The sequence below is a fragment of the Eurypyga helias genome, unplaced genomic scaffold, assembly GCF_000690775.1.
Source record: "Eurypyga helias isolate BGI_N326 unplaced genomic scaffold, ASM69077v1 scaffold34981, whole genome shotgun sequence".
NCBI classification, from domain to species: domain Eukaryota; kingdom Metazoa; phylum Chordata; class Aves; order Eurypygiformes; family Eurypygidae; genus Eurypyga; species Eurypyga helias.
Window position 1 is genome coordinate 25,290 of NW_010232064.1, and position 21,794 is coordinate 47,083.

Sequence of the window (21,794 nt, forward strand, 5' to 3'; positions counted from 1 at the left end):
ATCGCTTGGTTGCACCCATGTCTGGAAGCATCTGGTGTACTGCAGCATGTCGTGCACCTCCTTTTCTTAGTCCTAACACTTGTGCTTGAAACTTGCTGTACCAGTCCCCAAACGATAAAGAAAACTTTTCTCTTCATGGCTCCGATTCAGGGAACAGCTTTATGCAAACATATTAAACTGGTGTTGAAAACCTGTGCCCCATCCAGGCTGTAGCACTGAATTATGGTCCTGTATTCTGCATTTTAATAGCTCTGTATTTCCCGTAGGGCAGTCAAACTGCACGCCAGCCCCACACTACCCCAGCGTAGCAGTTTCCAGCTGGGCTAAAAAGCAAGCAGCCACGTAAAGCCTTCACTATGCCTGGCTGCATTGGTCAAAGCTTCGGTGCTGTGAGCTTGCATTGCCTTTCCCCCTTAAATTCAGAAAACAGTCTTTTCCCATGTAGGAGAACACTAAAAAAAAGAAAGGTATTTCAGTCATTGCTGAATCTTCAATATATCCTCTTTGAGCTTCCTATTTTAACAGCAGCACACGTGCGTTCCTGTGAACCCTACACGTGCAGCACACCATTTTTTATTTTGAAGCATGGATCGAGATTCCTGTAGGAACAGGGGCAGGGACAGGAATTTAGCAGCCACTGTCACAGTCTGTGACCTTTAGTAACAAACACCTCTAACTCTGTCACAGCTTTAGCTGGGGCTCTTTCTGCCGTTCATCTGGGATGCCGTCAAGGCAACAGATTTGCTTTTTTTAACCACTGGAAGCCATGGTGAGGAGACACTTACCTGGGAGATTGGTTTTGTGCACGGGGTTTCTATTAGGGTATGTCTGCGCGGTGCTGCTGGCCTGCGTTTGGCTATTTAGGAGAGCAGACCAAGTGATGGAGGCGACTCCAAGGACTCATGCTGGCAACCTGCATTGTGGCTGCGATGGCAGCTCGTGCTGGTGGCATCAAGGCTCACCCACGTGCAAACCGATTTCCACATGCCCATGGAACAGGGCCAAGACAGTGCCTTGGAGGGACGTCTGAAAACACCAGCGACACAACCGTTGTTACTTAGCTGCACCAGAGCCAGAACTGCCAGGATCTCATGACTGATAACCTGTTAATCTCTTTGGGAAGGAGAGAAAATTAATAAAAACCTGGGGTGGTGTAAAAAGGGATATGACCTCTGCCCTGGAAGGCCTTCTGAAGAGGGTGTTATCGTATGTCTGCTCTCATGTCCACGCTGTGCTTACGCAGAGAGAGAGAAAAGTATTAAAACCAAGGGAGACATTACACCCACATTAAGTAAGGAGTACTAGTCTTGATCTGCATCTCAAGATGAGGGGTTTCAACGACTTCAGAAACTTCCAGAGGAGAGACTCAGGTCCAGGCAAAAGAAGGACATAATAATACATGCAATTTTAACACATAAATCCCTCTCACGCTGCCAGGCTGGCTTTTGTAACTGCAGCCTTCACATGCTTACACTGGCCAAGGACCCACAACCACTTGCCAGACACAGCTTTTATTCTCGTCATCAAAACAGGCTCCACGTGTGTTAAAGTTCTTCATACAAAGACACACTACAGGTAGTTTCTACGTACCAGAAACATACCGTTTGACTGTTCGCACAGTACCTAGAACAGACGCGGTCCCGAAGAGCACTTTAGGCCCTCTACTGCAATGACAGAGACAAAATCTGTGCAAGGAGAATGCGAGGTTTCAAAACGTGCTTATTTCAAATAAGTTTATTATAATGAAATAACATAAAAGTCTGACAAAGGTCTTAACAGCACTCCAAAAGGAAAGAGAGGCAGATGCTGTATGATTTGAGAGATGATGCCGACTGGAAACGCCGAAGTACTTCGAGACCAAACTGCTTACAACAGCACAACTTGTGCAACGCTTAGGCTGGAAGAAGTAATTCTGGGGGCATGAACAAGCCCTTACAATTAAGTAAATTTAAAAGTGTCAGGCCATATACCTTCCCTTCATCGTTCAATGTATTTCATTACGTATGTAATATGTTTTAGTATGTACAAGTAAGGCTTGCAGTAAGCTCAGCTTGACATTGATAAAATGTATGCTCAAAATCGGCTTGACAAATGAAAGAAAATAGGAAATGAGGCCACAAAAAGCAAGCTGCTTTGGTTTTCAGTTTAGTCACCTTTTTCTGGAATGCAATTTTCCTGTCTAGTTTCAAGTAGATATAAATCTCACGCTTTCAAGATGGCTTCAAATAAAGGAATTAAAGATTAAGTTTTGGACCCTCTGAATGCTGCAATACAAAATAAAGTATACAAACTTAGTATTAAGCAAAAATCAGGATATGAAAACAAGGAGGTTTCATATATTTAAAAAGAAAAAAAATCTTTAGCACAGCTGGAGTATTTGGGAGGAGTAATATACCAAGAAAGGGATATTAAAAGTGATAGTCAAAAGGCCACATTTTGAAGAAGCACATGCCAACAAGAGGGTGAGCATGTGTTTAAGTGAAGCATATGCCTGTGTTCTAACTTCAAAGCATGCACTTAAATCCTTGTCTGACCTGTGGGCAGTATCAGCTACTGCCTGGGCTTGGTGAGAGCCAGTGAGTGTGCTCCCCTTCTGCACGAGGGAGATTTTCTTTTGCTTGGGGCATGCCGTAGCTTGAAGGGGTTTGTTCACCAAGGGGCTAGAGAGGTCAGCAGAGAGGCATGAGTTAAGTTATTCCCATCCCCCCTTCCCTTTTTGTCTTGTTATCTGTACCATGCAGGCAAGAGAACAGAAATAAGTCAATTTTTTAAAAAATCCCTGTGCTTTCTCTCATAAGAGGTGAAACTGGCAGGTCTGAAGTGTCCCGATCTAAATTTCATCGGTGAAATTACGAGTTCAAGGTGGTGTGATTTTCCTGGAAAATGTGTCAAACTAGGAAGAAGCTTCGGAGAAAAGCAGCGCATTCTCCACCTGAGTGTAGACCTGGCTGACTGCCAAAGAATTCAGGAATGATTTTCCAAGTTTACATTTATCACTTACAAAACTCCCTGTTTTGTACTGTTATGGAGAGATGCTTCCAACTTGACAGCAACAGCTCTGGCAGCAAAGAAGTTGAGGAATGGAAGGAAAGGAAAGGGTGGTCACCAGGTGGGGGAATAGGGCAAGATAGCCAGGGAGAAATGTGCTAGTGATCTTTTTAGGTGTCTAAAAGGCATTTTAGGGTTCCCTAAAGCTTTTCACAAAAGCTGAATGGATACTGAAAAGAGAGGGTTAGGAGGTCCAGCACATGGACATGCGTAACACTTTTCTATAATGGTCCACACCCCTTTGCCAAAGAATGCTGCCAACAATGGGAGCACGTTTTTGGGCATACTTTTCATATGTCCAGCCAACCAATGGACACTTTTCAAACTATGAAACATTTTTAAAGCCAACAGCTGTAACCTAAATCCCGATGATGCTTGTAAGTGAAGGTATATGGCCCTTTTTAAGTGCATCTGTTAAAGGGAGACCCATATTCCAACAGTGTCAAGATGGGATGTTTCAAGGACTCCTGAAGTTTACACTAAAGCACTTGATTATCCAGTTCACATTCTACAACTGTGATGTCACAGAACTTCAATACGCAACTGAGTATGGTGTCCTAAAACAGCACAGGAGGCTCCAGAACATCATTTGTTTTAAAGAAAATAACAACAAAATAAATAAAATAAATAAAAGCCTCCCATTGCTAAGCAGAACTCGACTGAAATCATGAGAGCTCTGCTCTAATACCAATGGCACTATATTACAAAGACGTGTGTACAATCTCTATTCAAATATGCTGACAGCCACTATTCAGTCCTAGATAGCACTTCTATCAGGTTGCTTTGGGATTTACCATGTCTCAGCAAGGATGTGCACCAGATAGACACTATCAGTGTCACATGCTGTATCAGAGTCCTACGCTCAGCTATACTACTTTCACAAAAAGCAGCCATACTCCCCTAGGGTAAGGCTGTGATTACTCTCAATTTTGCCATGGCTAAGTAAAATCCCTGAGAATATGCAACTGTTAGACGTTGAAGGAAACAGCCGAAAGCATTTCTAAAGGAAAGGGACGCAAAACTTCAAACTAGTGCAGTTTAAGAAACCAAAGCAGTTCATGTACAGAGCAAGGGTGCTGTTATCTGAGAGTCACGTGGACTTCTATCAGTACGCAGGTCAGTTGTTCGTAGATGTCAGCCATTAAAAAAACAAAACAGCCCTAACCAATCAATGAACCAAACACTTCAAACACTGATGACCTCTCCAATTCCAAATTTGAAGGCCAAAAGTTAGTTGCTTGTTCTCTACAATTATTAAAAGCAATCCTCCCTGATTGCCAACCTGACATCACAAGAAAGGAAGTTAATTGCCTAGCAGTGTATTTGCTTCCACCTGGTCATCTAATCTATTGCATCCTTACAGGTGTAACTGAGTTCAGCTCTGCAACATGCTGCATGGGCTTCTTTCTGGGTGGTGTTTTGACTGGAAAGACAGCACTCATTAGTCTTAGTAGTGCTCAATGCCCTGCAAAATCAATGCATAATGAAGTACAAGTTTGGAAGGCAAGGAAACCTTGCTCAATTCCTTCTCTACAAGCTCCTGTTTAACAACATGCACACAGGGGTCTGCTAAGAACAACCTCGGACTACCTTTACAGAGAAGAGCAAGACAAGAAAGCCTTCCCTGAGGCAAGATGCCATGCTGATTAGAGGATATGCAATACCGACTACTCTAGCTGTTAGAAGAAAGAAGAATGGTAGAAGTTAGTAACTGCTGAAGCCAATGGCCCAATGAAGCTGTTCTCTGCTGACAAACTAAGCCTCCTTACTTTTTGCATCAAATGTTGGGTCTGATGCACTACCAACAAACCAGCAGTTCTCCCGCTAGTTTAAACAAACAAAAAGAAAACCCCAAAATACCTCCAAGATTTTAACTGCTGAATACACTTTTCTGCTACTGGAAAAGGTTAGAGCAAAAAGGGAAGCAAATTTTCATCATGATCTGACAATTAATTTCTTGAGAAGAAGGACCTCTTCCTTTTCTCCCCAAACCTGAGCTGGTATTTTGTGGAAATGTGGTCTCCGTTACCTTCCCAGAGCATTTAGCTAAGAACTAGTACAGCAAAGTTTCCCACATAACAGCTGAAATCACGCGACATGGAGAGTTGGTTGTTCTACTACAGGGGTGGTTTCTTTGCATTCATGCTTGGAAGAAGCAGACAGCCAAATCCCAAAGGCCCTCTGTGCTTCGTTTTTAGCACTGCAAGTAGTGAAATAATTGAATGGAGCTTTGGTCAAAAGTTTTGACTTTGTATTCAAACATAAATACATACTACTTAAATTAATGAAACACAAAGAAACTAAAAACCTCACCATCCTTTCGGATTCCTCTTGGTGTATGTAGGAAATACAGATAGGCACAACTCAAGAGAAGATGACAGGAACAAAAGAGTAACACTGTTTAAATGCCTAATTACAGTTCTAGTATCTTGCTTTATACACCAAGTGTGATGTTTGGTCTTTCTCCAAGTATTGTACGCTTTTCTTAAAGCTCGCAACGCTAGGCTCTTTAGAAAGGATCAAGTATTTGGTGTGCAGCAAGGATCCCGTCACAGAGCAATGCTGGGCAGCAGGCCTGCAGTACATTCATTTTAGAGACAACATGGTTTTCAGCTAAGCAAGAGCCAGTACTTTTCCTGTGACACTGACTCCTGTATTTACGAAGATTTACTAATTCTAAGCACCTCATTAGCACAGTCTCCTCTCCTCTTACACATGACTTGAACTCAGCTCCTTGCACAAAGCCATCTGAAGAGACTCGCCACAGAGAGACTCGCGTATGCCTTGAAAGGGCAGTCAGTAATTCAGACAGCCTTCTAGTCAACAGCACAACTTGGAGTTTTGTCCTTAACCATATCACTAGCTAAAAGGCCTTCATTATTATTTTTATTGATTATTTTTAATTGCAGCAGTGTTAAGGAGCATATTTTTAACCTGTATCAGCTGGGATTAAAAGGGAAACTTTTAAACTGGGGAAAAGGACAAATCTTACTTTCTTAATTTCCAGTCACTTCTACATCATTTCAGATTTTCAGGTTTGCAAGTGGCCCAACGTGTAATGGCTCCATGACAAATTCTAGCTTGTCCTACACCTTACTCATTTCATGTCCACTTCCATGAAGCCTCTGCCCATAATGGCAGCCCAGGAAGGATTCTAATAAAATCTGATTTTAAACTGCTAGCTGTATTCACTTCAAAAGCAAACATGACATTTTTGTGTGTATTTGATTTAAGAAAACCCTAAACCCAAAATGGAAAACCCCACCAAAACCTTAATAAACCAGGATGACGGACATGACCTTCAACTGCTTGTGTAAAGCGCTGTTGCAATTAGCCAGGCCCGGCCAGGCTGTGCCAGCAAATTTCTTGTGGCCCACTGGCAGGAGCTGACAGAGAGGGCATGGCACAGTGGGAACACAACCCCCTGTCTTAAAGGCTGGTTCCTGGGGAAGCTCAGGAACCAGCTTCAGGAACCACCTGGGGATGCCTTCTAAGCATCTGCTTGTGGTGAAGACCTCTAATATCTGGGGAGGTGCTACATTAAAAAGCTTCAACCCCAAATTAAGGGACAAACTCACCATGAACCTTATTAGCTGGGAATTAACTGCCCTTCTCTTCTGCTACCAAGGAAACAGTAACTCTCACTACCTCTGTCCTCCTACAGCGTTGCAGGGAGTGGGCCCAAGGCATGGGAGAGCCAGAGCCAGTAGCACCTCTTTGGGCTCTGTCTTGACATCCTGACTGCTCCGCTGCACATGCGATCTCCCCTAAGGTATGGGAGGAAAGGCCAAGTTCTGCTCTGTTACTTTTACAAGATGAAGAGGAGAGGGAGTCCACAGGTAAGAGAGAAACAGTCAAAAACATTCATCACAGACATAGTTATGACCCACATAAACAGTACCTCTGCATTTAAACACAAAACGAGCATTAATAAAAAAAAATCATACATACCCTTCGCCAAAAACACTCACAACACCATTCCCACCTGAAAAGATACAATGAACAGAAACGATGCCCAAAAAAACCCAAACCGAAAGAAATCTTTGTTAACAGACACAGTCCCTGAAGTTTTAAGAGAGTCTTGCTGTAGTCATACCACCTCATCTGACTCCAAACCATGTACTTCATAGAGAGTGTCCAAGATATTTAGCTGCTTTTCCATGGCTGGTAAGTAAATGTTGAGGTCCCTCTGCATTCCTCTGTAGAATGTTTCTTCCTGAGGATCACACTCCTCTACAGACAGAGCTGCCACAAAGTCGTCGTACGTTGGAGCTGCCCTTAAAGCTAACTGGGACGGGAAGCAAAGCTTTTAGATTTGCAAAACAGAACAGAAAAAGAAACAGAACTAAACCCACAAAAAACTTACAAGACATCCCTCTTTGCACTTAGATTGCGCAGCTTTGGTGTATTCATATGTATGTGCATATGTTAAGATTTTTAACTGACAGGGAGGTTAATAGTTTCTGGGTTTTTTTAAGTTATCTCAGTGCAGATTCTCAGTTTAAGATATTTCCAGAGAGGTCTGATTTTTTTAGGAAGTGAATTAAACACAAACCCCAAATAAAGTACAGCTTGCATGGGGAGCTCCCAACTCAGTGTCGCACACTTCAACACCTAAGTCCCATTCTCAAAACCCTCTTTCGAAAGCTTTCCCCACGTCTCTTATGATTGCCTGGATGAGGCTTTTCTTTTTCTTGTAATTTCAGTGACAACTTCCAGTGACAGACACGAGGGGGAGCTGCCAGACTGGACAAAAATAAACCATTTCCTCTAGCCAATATATTCCACTCCCTGACACATTCTGCACTAACCCTTCTGGAATGCTCACATCTAAAGACAGATCAATCCTCAAAAAAAGCAACCTCAAAGCCTCATTTTTTCATTTAACAGCCCTGCAAGACTGTGCTAAAAAAACACACAATGAAGAAAACATGCATGCAAGTGTGATCTGTCTGTTTTGGCTCCAGAAAGCAGGTTCCACCCTGAAAGCCCAATACCGAACACAGCGAGACCCACAGTCCTCCCCTAGAAAATAAGGTCTGACAAGAGAACCTATTCATTTTAATGCTTCTACCATGGTTTGTTAATTACACACAACATAAGATCACATTAACAAGACCCCCAGCTTTATCAGCAACTAAGATAAATACTTACTGCAAAGACCCCGCGGACAACCCAACCATGGTGCTGCCGTAATGTCTTTCCATAAGCATTGTCTTAAAGGGGGAAAAAAGAAAACAAAAATCAAGTGATATGGCAGTTTTAAGTTTGCATCACAGAGAACTTAAAGCTTAGAAACAACTATTTAAGGATATATTCTTGCCACTGGATGCAAATAATGGCTGTTTCTGAGCACCAAAGTTATGACTGAAAGGAGATGACAGATTTAGGATTTCTGCATTGGTCTCAGCTCTGCTGTCAAATCTTCTTCAACTCATCCACAGCAAGTTAGTGTTCTAACAGACAGGAAGGCAAATGCAATTTTTCTTTTTGACTAGCTGTGCTTCACGACTAACACTTCTTCTATCTAGTTTTCAGTTCAGTGCAAGTCTGAGAAAATAATACACGTGGTGAAACAATCCTGCAGCGTGATGGTTAGCCAGCCTCAACTGACGTGGTTAGCTCAGGCATTAACCTCTCTTTGCATGTGAGGGTCAGGTTTTGAGGGTCATTGGAACGGAAAGCACTGGGCCCATGCTACAATAATCCTTAGGATCTCTACTGTGGGTGCCCCCGAGTGTAACTTTTGGTGAAGGCCCTTATCATGTTCTTACACATCTTCACTTTCATACACAAAGCTTTCTGTATACAAACCCAAACACCTTTGAGCCATTTCTTCCTAGTCTTAGTTTCTCACTGTTGTAATTTCATATCCTTGTCCTCTGGTTGATTTTTTTTTTTTTTGAAGTACCTGATATTGTATCATACTTTCCCTGAGCTGTTCATCTTGAAAAAGAGAGAACCTCTACATTTTGCTGCTTTAGGATATTTGCTCAAAAGACGGCAGAATGTACAAAGTCAGTAAAACACAGCCACAAGTTTTGCTGTAATATGAAGTACTCTTTCACCTATCAGTCTATAAAGGAATGTGGCTTTTCTATCTTTACAGTAGGACTGAGAATCAGAAAAGCATACAGTAGTAAGAGCAATTAAATAAGGAGAAAAAGAGTATAGTATACTCGTGTGTATATATACACACACACACACTCTTGTATACAAGTGTATAGTATAGCACAGCCACTCCCAAATAAGAAACTGTAACAATAAACCTAAGCTACACTAGTGACACAGCTATGGAAGACCTTTTCAGGGGGAGAAAGAGAAGGAAGTAGTGAGAAAAAACCATCAGCGTGGCTCTGCTGCAGACACAGAGCAATTAAAGAAGTAATTCAGTGCTGAATCCTTCAGGCTCTGAAGGTCAAATAAGTGCCTTGACTTTCCGTGGTGTTTTACATCCACATCTGGTTGCACTGTATTTACAGTCCTACTTCTAAGAGCTGTCTTGCTTCTGTGTAGTAGCTCTTTTTACTAATCCTCTAGGATGACTGCTTAGCTCTCTAGAAGAAGCTTAAAAAAAAGCTTTTTAAAAAAGGTGGTTTAAAGCTGTTTTAAAGGATTATCATAACATTAGACTGCATGCGTATAGAGAGGTACTTACTCAGGAATAAAGTCAAGTCTAAGAGGGGTTTGTATTTTGTTTTATACTTGCTGTGGGCACTAGCCTGCCTCAGTAAGTGTCAGAAATGGTGTACTTGGGGAAAAAAAAAATTTAAAAAGCCTTCTTTTCTGTTACAAACTCCATTCTAACTGATACAGGCAATTCACAGCCATACTGGAAAAGAGGTGATTTCAGAGAGTGATGGCCAATCTCACAAGGAACTGAAAAAAGACCCACAAAGAGCAACTATAAATTTGGGAGTGGTCCCGCTGCAAACCAGTAGAGAAAATGGAATGAGACAAAATACTTTTTTCTCCCCCCCTAAGATATGGCTGTCTTCCATGCCAGAAGTATGACAAATAAAGCAATTCTTATCTGCTATTAAATCAACATCGACCAGCTATCTAGTAATCTGCCTGGAGACAGCCATTTTCAAAAACTGCAGTTTTCAAGAAAGTTGTGTCTTGGAGATTACTTGCATCATTAGTCACTGAAGAAAACACAGGAAGGAAAATACCCAAGTATGTAAATTCAGAAGCACATGAAGAATAAAGCAACTAGCACTTACTCAGAGCTGTTTGGATATTCTTTTCCCCATTCTTCACTTCCGTCAAAAACCCTTTCAAGAACTTTAAGCCTCTGTCAGGATGAACGCACAAAATAAAAAGAAATCATTAACCCAAAGTATGTATGGCAAAGCCCCAAAATTTGCAATACAAGCCAGAAGTGCAATAAAACTCAGAATTACGGTGCCATTTTCAATCTGAAAGAAAAAACTGCAGCCACCTCCTCCAGCCTCTCTCCTAGCCCAAGGAAAAACATTTCGCCAAAACATTTCTGCTGCAGCCTGAAATCACCTGCCCGATGCTCTAGCCCAGCAGGCTCAGTCACTCACTGCAACTTCACTTTGATGGGAAAAGGTTGCCTGCCATCGCTTTTTCAGCCCTGTCGGCAAAGTTGCAGCAATACATCCACAGGCAAAACATTAATCTTGAACCTAGTCAGTTTGAAGAAGTCTGTGGAAAGTAACTGGTTTGTTCCACACAGGTAAGTTTGCACTGGTGAAAGGTCCCCCGTTCCACCTCAGCCGCTCATGGTGTAAGTAATTATGAGGCCATTACCTTTTCAGCCACAGGAGAGCCTCCGTAGCAGAGTTTCTAACTTGTGCTACGCCAGCATTCACTTCATGGAGCACTATCTTCTGAAGGGTATCAAACTCTTCTTTGTTGGTTATAAATTTCTGGTTTATTTTCTAAAGAAAAACACAAGCTTTAGGCTTTTAAGACCAAACACCGGCCTGTCCTATAAATACCACCTATTTACCAGGACTCTTCCCTGCAAAAGGATGCCACAGCTCCCCAGCTACACACACTCCCCACAGCACAGCTTGCCTGCCCCACTGGGCACAACCCCAGACACATCTGGCTACCGCAACCAAGAAAAGCATCTGTCAAAAGATTTATACAGAACCTGCCATTTCTGACATAACACTTTAGGTTAACATGGCATCCTTGACACCAGTGTAAAGGAGTTAACACAACCTGCTCTCTGAGTGAAGTCCCATTTGCCCAAGCTTCGGGTACAAGCAAGATGAGGTACCTTCTGACAACTGCTAAGCTGCCAACTCTCAGTTACACTTGGTGGCCATCGGCATGCTTAAGCTTTTTAATTTACTACAAAGCTTGTTATAAACAACTCTCACAAAAAAAAAAAGGGAAGATATATGAAGGGGTTAAACAGAGCTTTCTTCTACATTAAAGGAGCAGCTGCCTGTCACCTGACAATAAATATTCAGGTTTTTTTTTTAAATAGCATTCTTCCTTCTTGCTATTTTCAGTCTTTCAGTGGCTACCTTCAGCAAGATAAGTGCGTAACGGCCATACTTTGCACTGAACAAATCTGAATGGATGTAGTGTTCCTTATCATACACTCCAGAGGTATGTTTTGCTTTTCTTAATTTTCCTTGAAAGAAAATCTATAAAAAGTCTCACTATGTATATACATATTGTCTCACAAGTAGCGCTGCAAACCTTTTCAGGCTTGGAGCTGGAAGGACAGTCAGAACAAGAGCCAAAGCTGCAGGGTCTGCCCCAACCTGCTGTGAAGCTCCTTCTTAATGCACTAATTTGCTCCTACTTGTTTGAGGAAAGAGGTTTTTTCCCTCCCTCCCAGTTTGTTTTACAGTCTGAAGTCAATATTGCTATCATTGCAACCTATTCAGGTCAGAATCAAAGTCAAATTTATCAGGTGTAACAGATGTTTTACTTTGCATGCAATCAAGTATTTTATAAGTTTGTCCACAACAGCTGGATTTATTAAACACAGCATGTACTGTAAGAACAGAATTAGGGACATTTCAGCATTCTGATCTGACAGATGGTAACATTGCCAAATATTAAATAGCATTCCAGTACCGATTCCTACAACAAAGATTCTTGAACTTTAGTAACTAAAATAGATATTTTGGTTTTTTTAAAAAAAAAGTGTTAGAAATAAGCTGTTACCTTGATGTTACCCACAAAATCCATTTTAACAGGTGCAAAAACAGTTGGTCCCAGCTTGTCTAGAAAACAAAACACATCCATATTTTAAAATTGTGTCTTTTTCCAGTTCTCATGTCTTAGTAATAATTAATTTCATTTACTCTCTTAAAAATCCTTCTAGATGGGAGGAGAACAGTAAGAACTGACACATGCCAGTTGATACCACTGTTAAAATACATTGACCTACAATTTGGAAGTCTTCAAAAGGATGCATGCTTCAGGGTCCTCACACCTACTAACTGATGCAGGTGCTAAGCAGGTGGGGGGCTGCACTAGCTGGAGACAGAAGTCTTTGGAAAAATCAAATAGCAGCAATAGCTAGCACAGCTGATGATGTGCTGTCAGCAGTATTAGACAGGCAAGGCATTCCACACTGCTCTTTTTAGGGCAAGAAACTGCTGTTTCAGGTACACCCGTAGATTTCCAGGCAGCTTATGCATGGCTCCCCTCTAAATGAGAGTGGACCCTCTACAAAGCAAAAGAGCAAGAAACATCTTCCGCTAACAGTCAAATGGATTCTGCTGATAGAAACTACTTCTACTCTATCACTTTAACAAAGAAACAAATGCTCCAAACCAACTGCTCCAACTTTTCTCACAGCTGCCAGCTGTGAGAGTCAAAAGCAGTCAGATGCACCCCCAACATGAAAAGAAAGAACTGCTTACCCAGAACGGGCACAATTGCATAACACGACTCCAGAAACTCTTCTGTTGGTATGCCCTCCTCCTCCCGAAGTTCAATATCACTGAACCTGGTGCCCAGAACAAGCAGAAAAGATTGTTCCCTTAACAACTCCTTCTGTGCAACTTCCAAAGGTAAAATGACATTTCATATATTCACGTGCAATTCACTTGCATATAGGTAAAATTTACAAACATGGAACCACCAGCATCACTTTTGTTTCACCAGGTTTAAGTAAATGACTGCAGAAAATACACATTCGGTAGCACTTAAGCAAGGCCTGTAATTATAACCAAGGAAAAATCTCCCACTCCACTCTCTGTGGACAGTTATACAAAGGATATCTTACTAAATTACTCTGCTGTATGCAGTCTTGTTAAATAATCTCAGCAAATACAGCTCCACAGGCAGAACAGACTTAAAAATGAGTCAGTTAAGGGCTTAAAGTTCCAATAATCCTTGTAATTTACGTCTGCACCATGTACTACCTATTGCTCATGACACTGAAGAACGTGGGAGAATCATTTTCATATCCGTCTTCCTCACACAGAGTCAATTCACTTAAAGAATCCATTTCCGACTGCAGCAACTTGTGAGCACCAAACCTTTCTACAACTTGCAGCTTGTTCTCTCCATCTTCTTCAATGCCTTATATTTATAGGAAACAGAAGAAAAACAAAAATAGGAAAAGAAAACAGGCACACACTCATGTTGTTATTCCTGTTCCTTAAGACATGTTCTATTCGAAGGAAGGCACGTGGATGTCTGGATCATGCAAGTTTAAAAGCTTTCCTTGCCAGCACCATGACTCTCACCCCCATTCCCATACTATGAGGTGCTCAGACCCCATTTCAACCAGTCATCTCCCCATTTCTTTAATCAGACAGACCAAGGCCCAGGCCCCAATGCAGGTGAGCCCACACATCCCCAGCAAGGACAGCAACACGAGAGAAGCATTTTAAGAAGTGATTGGGTGCAGCAGGGATCAGACTCATCTCCTTGGAAGAGAGATTACTTCTCACATGCTGTTACTTCCCCACCACTGATAAAGTGGCACAGCGCATTTCCAAAGGCAAAAGAATAATAGTGACTTGTTTGCTCATTCTGATAAGTACACTGGCTGCCTAGATGGGTACTGCCATGATATTAAAGGCTTCTATGTTCTCCCCGATTTGTAGGAATATCTTTAAAACTTCCCAGAAAAAGTTCCAGTTGCCTCTTGCCCTGCTGTGCTCTGGTTTATTTCTTTAAGACTTTGTCTTCCTTTGGAGGGAATAGACACCCCAAGAAAGGTCACATCCCATGCACGGTAAGACCTGACCACATGGAGAAGTAGAGAGAACAAGTCAAGAAGCAAAAGTGCTATATTCACAGCATCTGTGATGCACAAGCCATGGCCATGGCACGTCTTGCTGCCACACTAACATCCAAAATTTCTCAGGGTACATGTCTCTCCAGGAAAGGAATACTTTCAAAGGCCAGTGAGGACTTACAGACCTGAAGTGGAACTAAGCTTCTAGCTGAAGGGATCCAGCTGCAATGAACTATCTTCCTGTGAGCAAAGCCTGAAAACAAACTTGCAGCTTTCCCTATTACTTGCTGAGCTACTAAATAAGCCTGGTGCTGGGTGAAGAAAAGAATCACTCATACCCAGTAACAGCAACAAGACTTCAGTGTTCTCAGGGCAGAAAAAAATGGCCTCAGCCATCACTGACCATGCCTTATTCACAGGAACAGTGACTCTACTGAGGAACTAGACTTTGAGGGGTGTCACCCATCTGTCCTTCACCCAGACACGCAGGCTGGTGAGTAGAGAAACTGCCCAAGTCCACAGTGATGCCACAGGAGTGCCATGCATAAAGCCTGGGGTCTGCTGAAACTGCAAACACCGTCAGCACTAAATGACAAAAAGAAATTTCTTACAGGACTTAAATGCTTGAGCGTTTCTAAGATTGACTGTTCTTAGCAGAGGAGAGGGAAGAGTATCTGAAACAGGGCAGAGCTCCTGGGCTTACAAGGGCCACCCAAATACAGCCATCAGTGAGACGGAGCCCCAAGCTGGCTGGGTCAGCCCATCCCAGATGGATGGCACAGGACATCCTCTTCCAGCCTGTATGACCAGCAAAACTCTCCAAGTCAGACATGCCTACCCACGAGGGGGTACGCTCTTATCTTTTTTTTTTTTTTTTTTGCACAGGAACAGCCTCAGTAGCTAAATGATACCAACAACCCCCTTTGAATTAGTTTCATCTCCTTGCTTTAGCACTGTATTCTTGTAGTACATGGTGACACATGCATGTTATTCTGCACAATACACAACACCAGTTACAGAAATGGGAAAAATTCCAAAATTTGCTGTTACCCATGTAACAGCAAAAATCACCATGTTCGTCAACTTGGGCTTAAAAAACTCAGCTGATTCACCTGACTGCGTATGTATGTTTGGGAATAATGGCCAGGCAGAGAAGGCTGCTGTTCAAGAATGATACAGTTTATTCACCAGGACAAGCAGAAATCACGTTACTTGTACAGACTTACCAAAATTAAGTTCAGCAGCCCCCAACAAAAAATTCCATCCAACATAGCTACACTGAATCAGTTCAAGCATATTTTACTGAACTCACACACAAATCTAAGCTTCACACTATTGCTAAGGTATTGGAAGAAATAAGGTGCTTTCTAGAACACTTAGTTGCAGAAAAAGGATTAATTTTCCATAAAGAAATGGCAGAGCAACCAAGAGCAACTATGAGGTCAACCCCTCCAAGACACGCACAGAAAGCTTCAATCCCCCTCTTCTGACAGTGCAGCCCTACATACTAGCAGAGGTGCTGGCATTCCCAGCGGAAGGCCTCTGGGAATAACATGTCTATCCACAGTGCAAGGAGAGCCCAAGCTCTGCCAGGCTGCGTTGTTACGCATGTCAATCAGCATATAGAAGAGCCTCCACTTGTCCAAGAAAGAATGTTTAAATTCCTTCCCCACTCAGTCCCAAGTCAGCTATCAAAAAGGGCAGGAGCTATGCTGGGAAGACTTCACAAGAGGCAGACATCAGACTAACGTATACTGACATTCCCTCTACTGAGAAGCAAGGTATCAGCACTCTCACAGGCAGCCTACACCTCCCTCCACTTAGACTTAAAGAGTAATGATCCTGGATAAAAGGCGGGGCATATATTTACCTGCCAAAACCTCTGCTATGTGATCTTCAACAAAAACATCACTGCTCCCCTCATTTGTTTCCAAGTTTAAACATTCCAGATTTTTAATAAGGGTTTGCTCTTGATGGTTCATTTCTGCTTTTACAGAGCCATTTTCACAGGGGTTCAATTCCATCTGCCTGAATAAAGGGAAAGAATAATGGTTAGTGTATAAAACATCGCTTAGTAAGCTTCTTCCTGCGAAAACACACAAATAACAATAAGAGAAAAATAGTTGACAGAAATTATAGGCTGTCACAGGCTGCTCTGAGCAAAAGAACTTGTCTAAAATAATAAAAGGAACCAGGCAGCTCTTTACAGCAAGTAGGATTAACGATTCAACCTCAGTTTGCAGAATTTGAATATATTTACAGTGACCTTTATTAAAAAGAGACATAATGAAAAAAAATACAATTGATTGCAAAAAAGAAAATCACAGGCAGGTATTGTAGCTAAAAGAATAGCCCCTCATAAATGCTTTAAAATATATACCCTTGCCATTTTCCACAAATCACATCCGTCTCTCCATCAACAATTTTATGAGCTTCTGGAATGGAATCCAAGATGCAAGAAAGAGCAGTGAAGTGGGAGAGAGCAGGCTAGGGAGTGACCAGTAAGTCACCAAGTGGACAGCTGAGAAAAATAAAAGGGAAAGGGCTGATATAGAATAGACACAAAGTGGGGTGAGCTAACTCCCTTTTGTGGTTTTGTCTGCTTCCAAGTACACTGCTCAGAGCAATACAATTTCACCTGCATCCAGTACTAGTAATGTTAGAGAAAAAAATACGGAAAAAACAGACACTACCAAGAACAGATTAGAAGGAAAATTGATAGTGAAGACTTATTATACCTTTCCACTGAGGTGTGACTGGACAAGACAGAATGCTTTACCTGTAAGATAAGCGGGGAGGGAGAATACTCTTTAAAGCAAGAAGATTGTATCGTGCTTCTCAAACTCAAAACAGCTGAAAAGCTAAGCATATGCTCACTAATTCTCTGACCTGAAGGTACTATACATACAAACAAAAAAATAGTGCTACATTATTACCCCATTAAAATATTGAAAATTTAAAAAAAAAAAAAAGAAAAAAAGGCAAGCCATGAGCCTTCTTTCAGAAGCTAGCTAGCAAGTGTCAGGTGAGATACCATACAGCATGTAGAAAAGAAACAAGGCAGTGAGTTTTCTTTGCAACGGTGTTTTCTTTACTTAGAAAAAAAACCATGAAAAAACAGAAGAAATGTGAGGCCTGATACTCAGTATGGTGAAGTAATTTCACTCCCCAGGTGCAGCGATGCATCTGCCTTCCTACATACACCTTAATCTGCTGTTGGCCAGAGATGCTCCAGTTTTGCGTATGTAGTTGGGGATCCAGGATTCAAGAAAGTGTCCTTGTCATTAAAAAAAACAAGCTCAGAGGCTCCTGTTGGCATACTACCACAGATCCGATGGGGCAGCAGCTTACAAGAGTAATAATTGCTGTGAGCTCTCACAATGGACCAACTTGCCATACAGCCCCAGTACTTTGAAACACCACTGCCTGCAGCTGGATGAGGTCCTGAAAGTTAATGCTTAGGAACTTTCACCTATCATTAAGATACTGGTCACATCACTTTCAAACCACAAGAAATAGCAGAGTGAAGGACTACTAGCTATAATATGTGTAAAAACACATTCCCTACTTCTGCAAGTGCTACTTTACGAAAGAGCACCTTACCATCCCTGCTGAGACAACAAAAAGGGTAGCGGCCCTTACCTTGTTCGTTCGGAGAACTGCTAGATGTGGGGATCCAGGCGGGGTCTGATGCAGTAACTCAGAAGTGAAGGCAGTATTTGCAATTTGCATACATTCTTCAAGAGTCTTCAGGAAGGTGTCACAGGTTGATTTTAACAGAGCTCCCATATCAATTCCACTCTGTGGAAAGAAACCAATTGAAAGTCAGACTCACCACAGAACATCAACGTGGAGCAACTAATGTCTACAAAGCCCACAGCTGCTACTGTCATGATTTCTGTTTAACATGAATTAAATGCAATGTGTCAGCTGCTCAGAGAACTGGCATCACTTATTGCTGCGGCTATGCCCCCTCATAGCATTACCCCTCACACCAGCCTCTCAGTACAACAGGCCCAGTCTGCTTGCATTTTAAAAGCAATGCCTCTAGGTTATTTATATCTGATGTTAAGTGTATGAATACATCAAGGCTTAGTATTTCATCAGTGGCATTCCAGAAGACAACACTGACAGAAGAAATGAAAAGTAAACAAATGAAATAGATACAAAATGACCTGCAGATAATAATTTCAAAAATCCCATGTACAAAAAATTACGGCAATAGAAAAACAGGCAGAATGAAGTATCACATTGCCACAATACTCTTCATCTCTGCAAAGTGCAGTTATTGATGCTGAAATGCTTTTAGTAATAAATCTTTCTAGTTAGATAGTGGTGAGATCAGGGAAAGCAAGTTTTCCCCCAGAAACATGAACTATGAGCTGGATAAACATCACATTACCTGTTTGTTGTCAAAACCTGTGAGCTACAGGTTTTAGCAGCACCTTTTAGTCATTTTTGTACTACATCATGCCTCTACACTGTTAATCCACCATAAGCAGTTTATGAGGTATCTTTATGGAGATGGTTTGGACATACAAGTGTTTTGCTTGCCTGTCCTACACCTGAGGACACATGTCTCCAGTGGGAGGCATCCTCGAACCCCACATCAGCTTCTGTCACAAGCAACATGCATCCTTCTTTAGACTTCTTTGCTCTCTCAAAGCAAGGGGCAGATCATTGTCATTAGGAGGCTCCTCTTAAATGAGGGTCCTTTGGTCAGGAAGACGTGGGAGGTTTGAAACTTTAACCTGCAAGGCTAATCAGGAAGTTCTTCCTAGCAACTTTGCTTTTTTTTTTGTGGTCTGCATTGTCTCTTGACCTTCTAATGGTTTTGGTTGTGAACCGAATTGTTTTGCTGAGGATATTAATGACTTGGGGGCAGACAAACGTGCGCTTCTTGCAAGTTACATTTTTATACAAAAATCTTTTGCTTTTTTGATCGACTATATACACACAATCACCTACAGAGATGATATTATGTAGGTAACATATATCATACCTGCTCCCCCAACACAGGGAACGCTATTTGCAACAAAACAGTATTACTCCGTTTAAACAAACACTGTTGTGTGGGTACATTATTTCCCACCAGTACTCTGCAGAAAGAGGGTGCAATATTAAGTAACTGTGAGTGAATACTAGAAGAGTTGACAATGCTCGGGACTTTACAGGTGTGGTCTACACCAAAAATAGAGCTGTACCTCTGGTTCTGACACACCAGAAATGCTGGCTTCCTTCGTTTTTTGCACTTGCTGAACAAGGAGGTTACAGTACAGTCTAAGTTCAGACATTTTAGTTTTCAAGGCTTCTGTGTTTTCTGTGAACTCTGAAAGCAAAACAAACAAAAAAAAAGAGTTAAATTTATTGTATCCATCTTGCAGTGTAGGGTTTTGGAAAGTTGCTGAAATAGTATTTATCTAATCCAATTCAATCAATACTTCCTTATTTCAAAATATTTTTTATCAACTCAAAAAGATGAGGTGGGTTGGTCATAAATTATGCTCCTGACAGGTAAAATACTGTTTCATTATTTGCCATCATAGACAGGAACAGTATGTTCCTAGACTTAGGACACCAAGAGAAAGCAAGTGCACAATATTTGACCTTAACAGACCTTTTAATCAGGATAAACCCCTTACATACAAGATTTTTCACTAACTAGTTTAAGGTGCAAACAATTACACTGTGAATTAAAAGATCAGGGTTCTGGGTAGAAAACACTGGAGGGAAAAGATGCATGCTCTCCAACACAAAGGGATTAATTTAATATATATCCTTGAATCACAGAATGGTTGAGGTATGGAAGGCATCACTGAAGACACACTAGTCCTACTCTCCTGTTCAAAGCAGGGTCAGCCAGAGCACATCGCTCAGGGCCATGTGTAGTCAGGTTTTGAACACTGCCAAGGACAGAGACTCCATAACCTCTCCGTGCAACCTGTTTTAGTGCTTCCTTATCCTCACAATATAAACATTTTTGCTTATGTCTCAATGGAGTTGCTTATATTTAAATCTATGCCCATTTCCTCTTGTCCATTCACTGAGAAGAGCCTGGCTCCACCTTTCTTATGCTCTCCCATCAGATATTTCCTTTAATCATCTTAGTGGCCCTTTACTGGACACACTCCAGTATGTCCATATGTTTCTTGTACTGGAGAGTGCAGAACTGAGCAGACTAACCCAGACATGACTAAAGTCAATCTGATATTTTTCAGAAGTAATTTTTTGACATTAGAGTTCAGAATTACAAAATAAATTAAATTTGGCTGTTAATAAGACAGTTTAGTTCTGCAAATACATCAGTAGCTTTTCACCCTGCGCTACAGTATGTCAGTTTATAGACGTAACTTTGTTCCATTTCTAGGTGCTGCATATCAGATCTCTACTTTGTGCAGGACTCTACTGTAGCATCTTCTGCTCAGTTCTGACTTGTTTTGAACTGGTACATGCAAAGCCTGGTGAAGATTCATATAAGGTTAAGAGGAGAAGCAACACCTTACCTCAGGGAAAAAGAAGTGCCTGCCCCCCCTGCATTTGCTGAGGATCGCTGATATATTAACAATAATTTGCTGGTTTTCCACCTTCGGCATAGTCATTGTGCTGAGGTTACGCAAGGCTGAAGCATGAAGTCTCACGCTGACTCATGAATAACACCACACTTGTAAGCAGAGTGGTTTTATTGGAGTGAAAGTGAGATTGTTGGTGAAAGCAAAGAGGGAAGTGAATTCATTTTCACAGCCTGATCATGATCAGATTTCAGTTTCCGAACACTAGTACGCACATTTGAAACCAATTGGACACCTCTATTTTAATTGCCAAGGGTTTCTCGAAGTGCACAAGACAACCCAATTACAACACAGAAGGAAAGGGTCAGAGGAACTCCAAAGCTCAAGAGCCACTGGTATGAGAGGCTGGGTCATCACACTAAGACAGTTGCACAAGGAGAGGGTCTTACCTTCATGCACAGTCTGCGTCCCAGTGACCCGTAGCCAGAAGCTACTCACCTCTTGTATTAACAGAGGCCATCAGCACATGGTTTGCAAATTATTTATGCATCGTATATTTTAAGGAAAAGCCAAAACTTTCAAATCCCTGCACTGACAGTTAACACCTGAGATTTCTAGCTAGAGTTCTCACATGGCTTGGCTTTTAGTGGCACCAAAGACTCACAGCACAGATTGGACAGAGCTCAGGCATGGATTTTGTCATCTTTGTGTGTACATCTATTAGGATAAGGATGGAGCAATAAAAAGCAAACAGTATGTGCCAGCAAAAGGGTGTTCTTGCCTTTTTCCTTCTGCGTCCTGCTGTCGGTCAGACAGGCTTTGGCAGTTCCCAGCGCAACCAGCCACTTTTGCCTTTCAACTGCATTTCTTGCCTTCAAATAGAAGTATTGCTCTCCTGGGATGATCAAGTCCATTCGTGTGTTATCTGCAGGATGAACTGGAAGAAACAGATTTCAGACCAGCCTCTCAGCCCTTCCCAGCCCAACCGAATATCCCAACAGATATGTTAGGTGGCAGGTCAAACATAGAATCATAGAATGGTT

General features: G+C 41.8%; 1 protein-coding gene across 1 annotated transcript; it reads right to left on the reverse strand.

The window, feature by feature from the left end:
• Positions 1-7,138: 7,138 nt before the first annotated feature.
• On the reverse strand, positions 7,139-21,695 carry PLEKHA8 (pleckstrin homology domain containing, family A (phosphoinositide binding specific) member 8; the record flags this gene model as incomplete). Its single annotated transcript, XM_010161293.1, has 12 exons — positions 7,139-7,336; positions 8,203-8,264; positions 10,275-10,345; positions 10,828-10,958; positions 12,211-12,269; positions 12,915-13,000; positions 13,419-13,578; positions 16,113-16,270; positions 16,981-17,021; positions 17,885-18,043; positions 19,447-19,571; positions 21,533-21,695. Coding segments are annotated over 12 exons (1,413 nt in total), but the record flags the coding sequence as incomplete, so codon positions are not given.
• Positions 21,696-21,794: the final 99 nt, after the last annotated feature.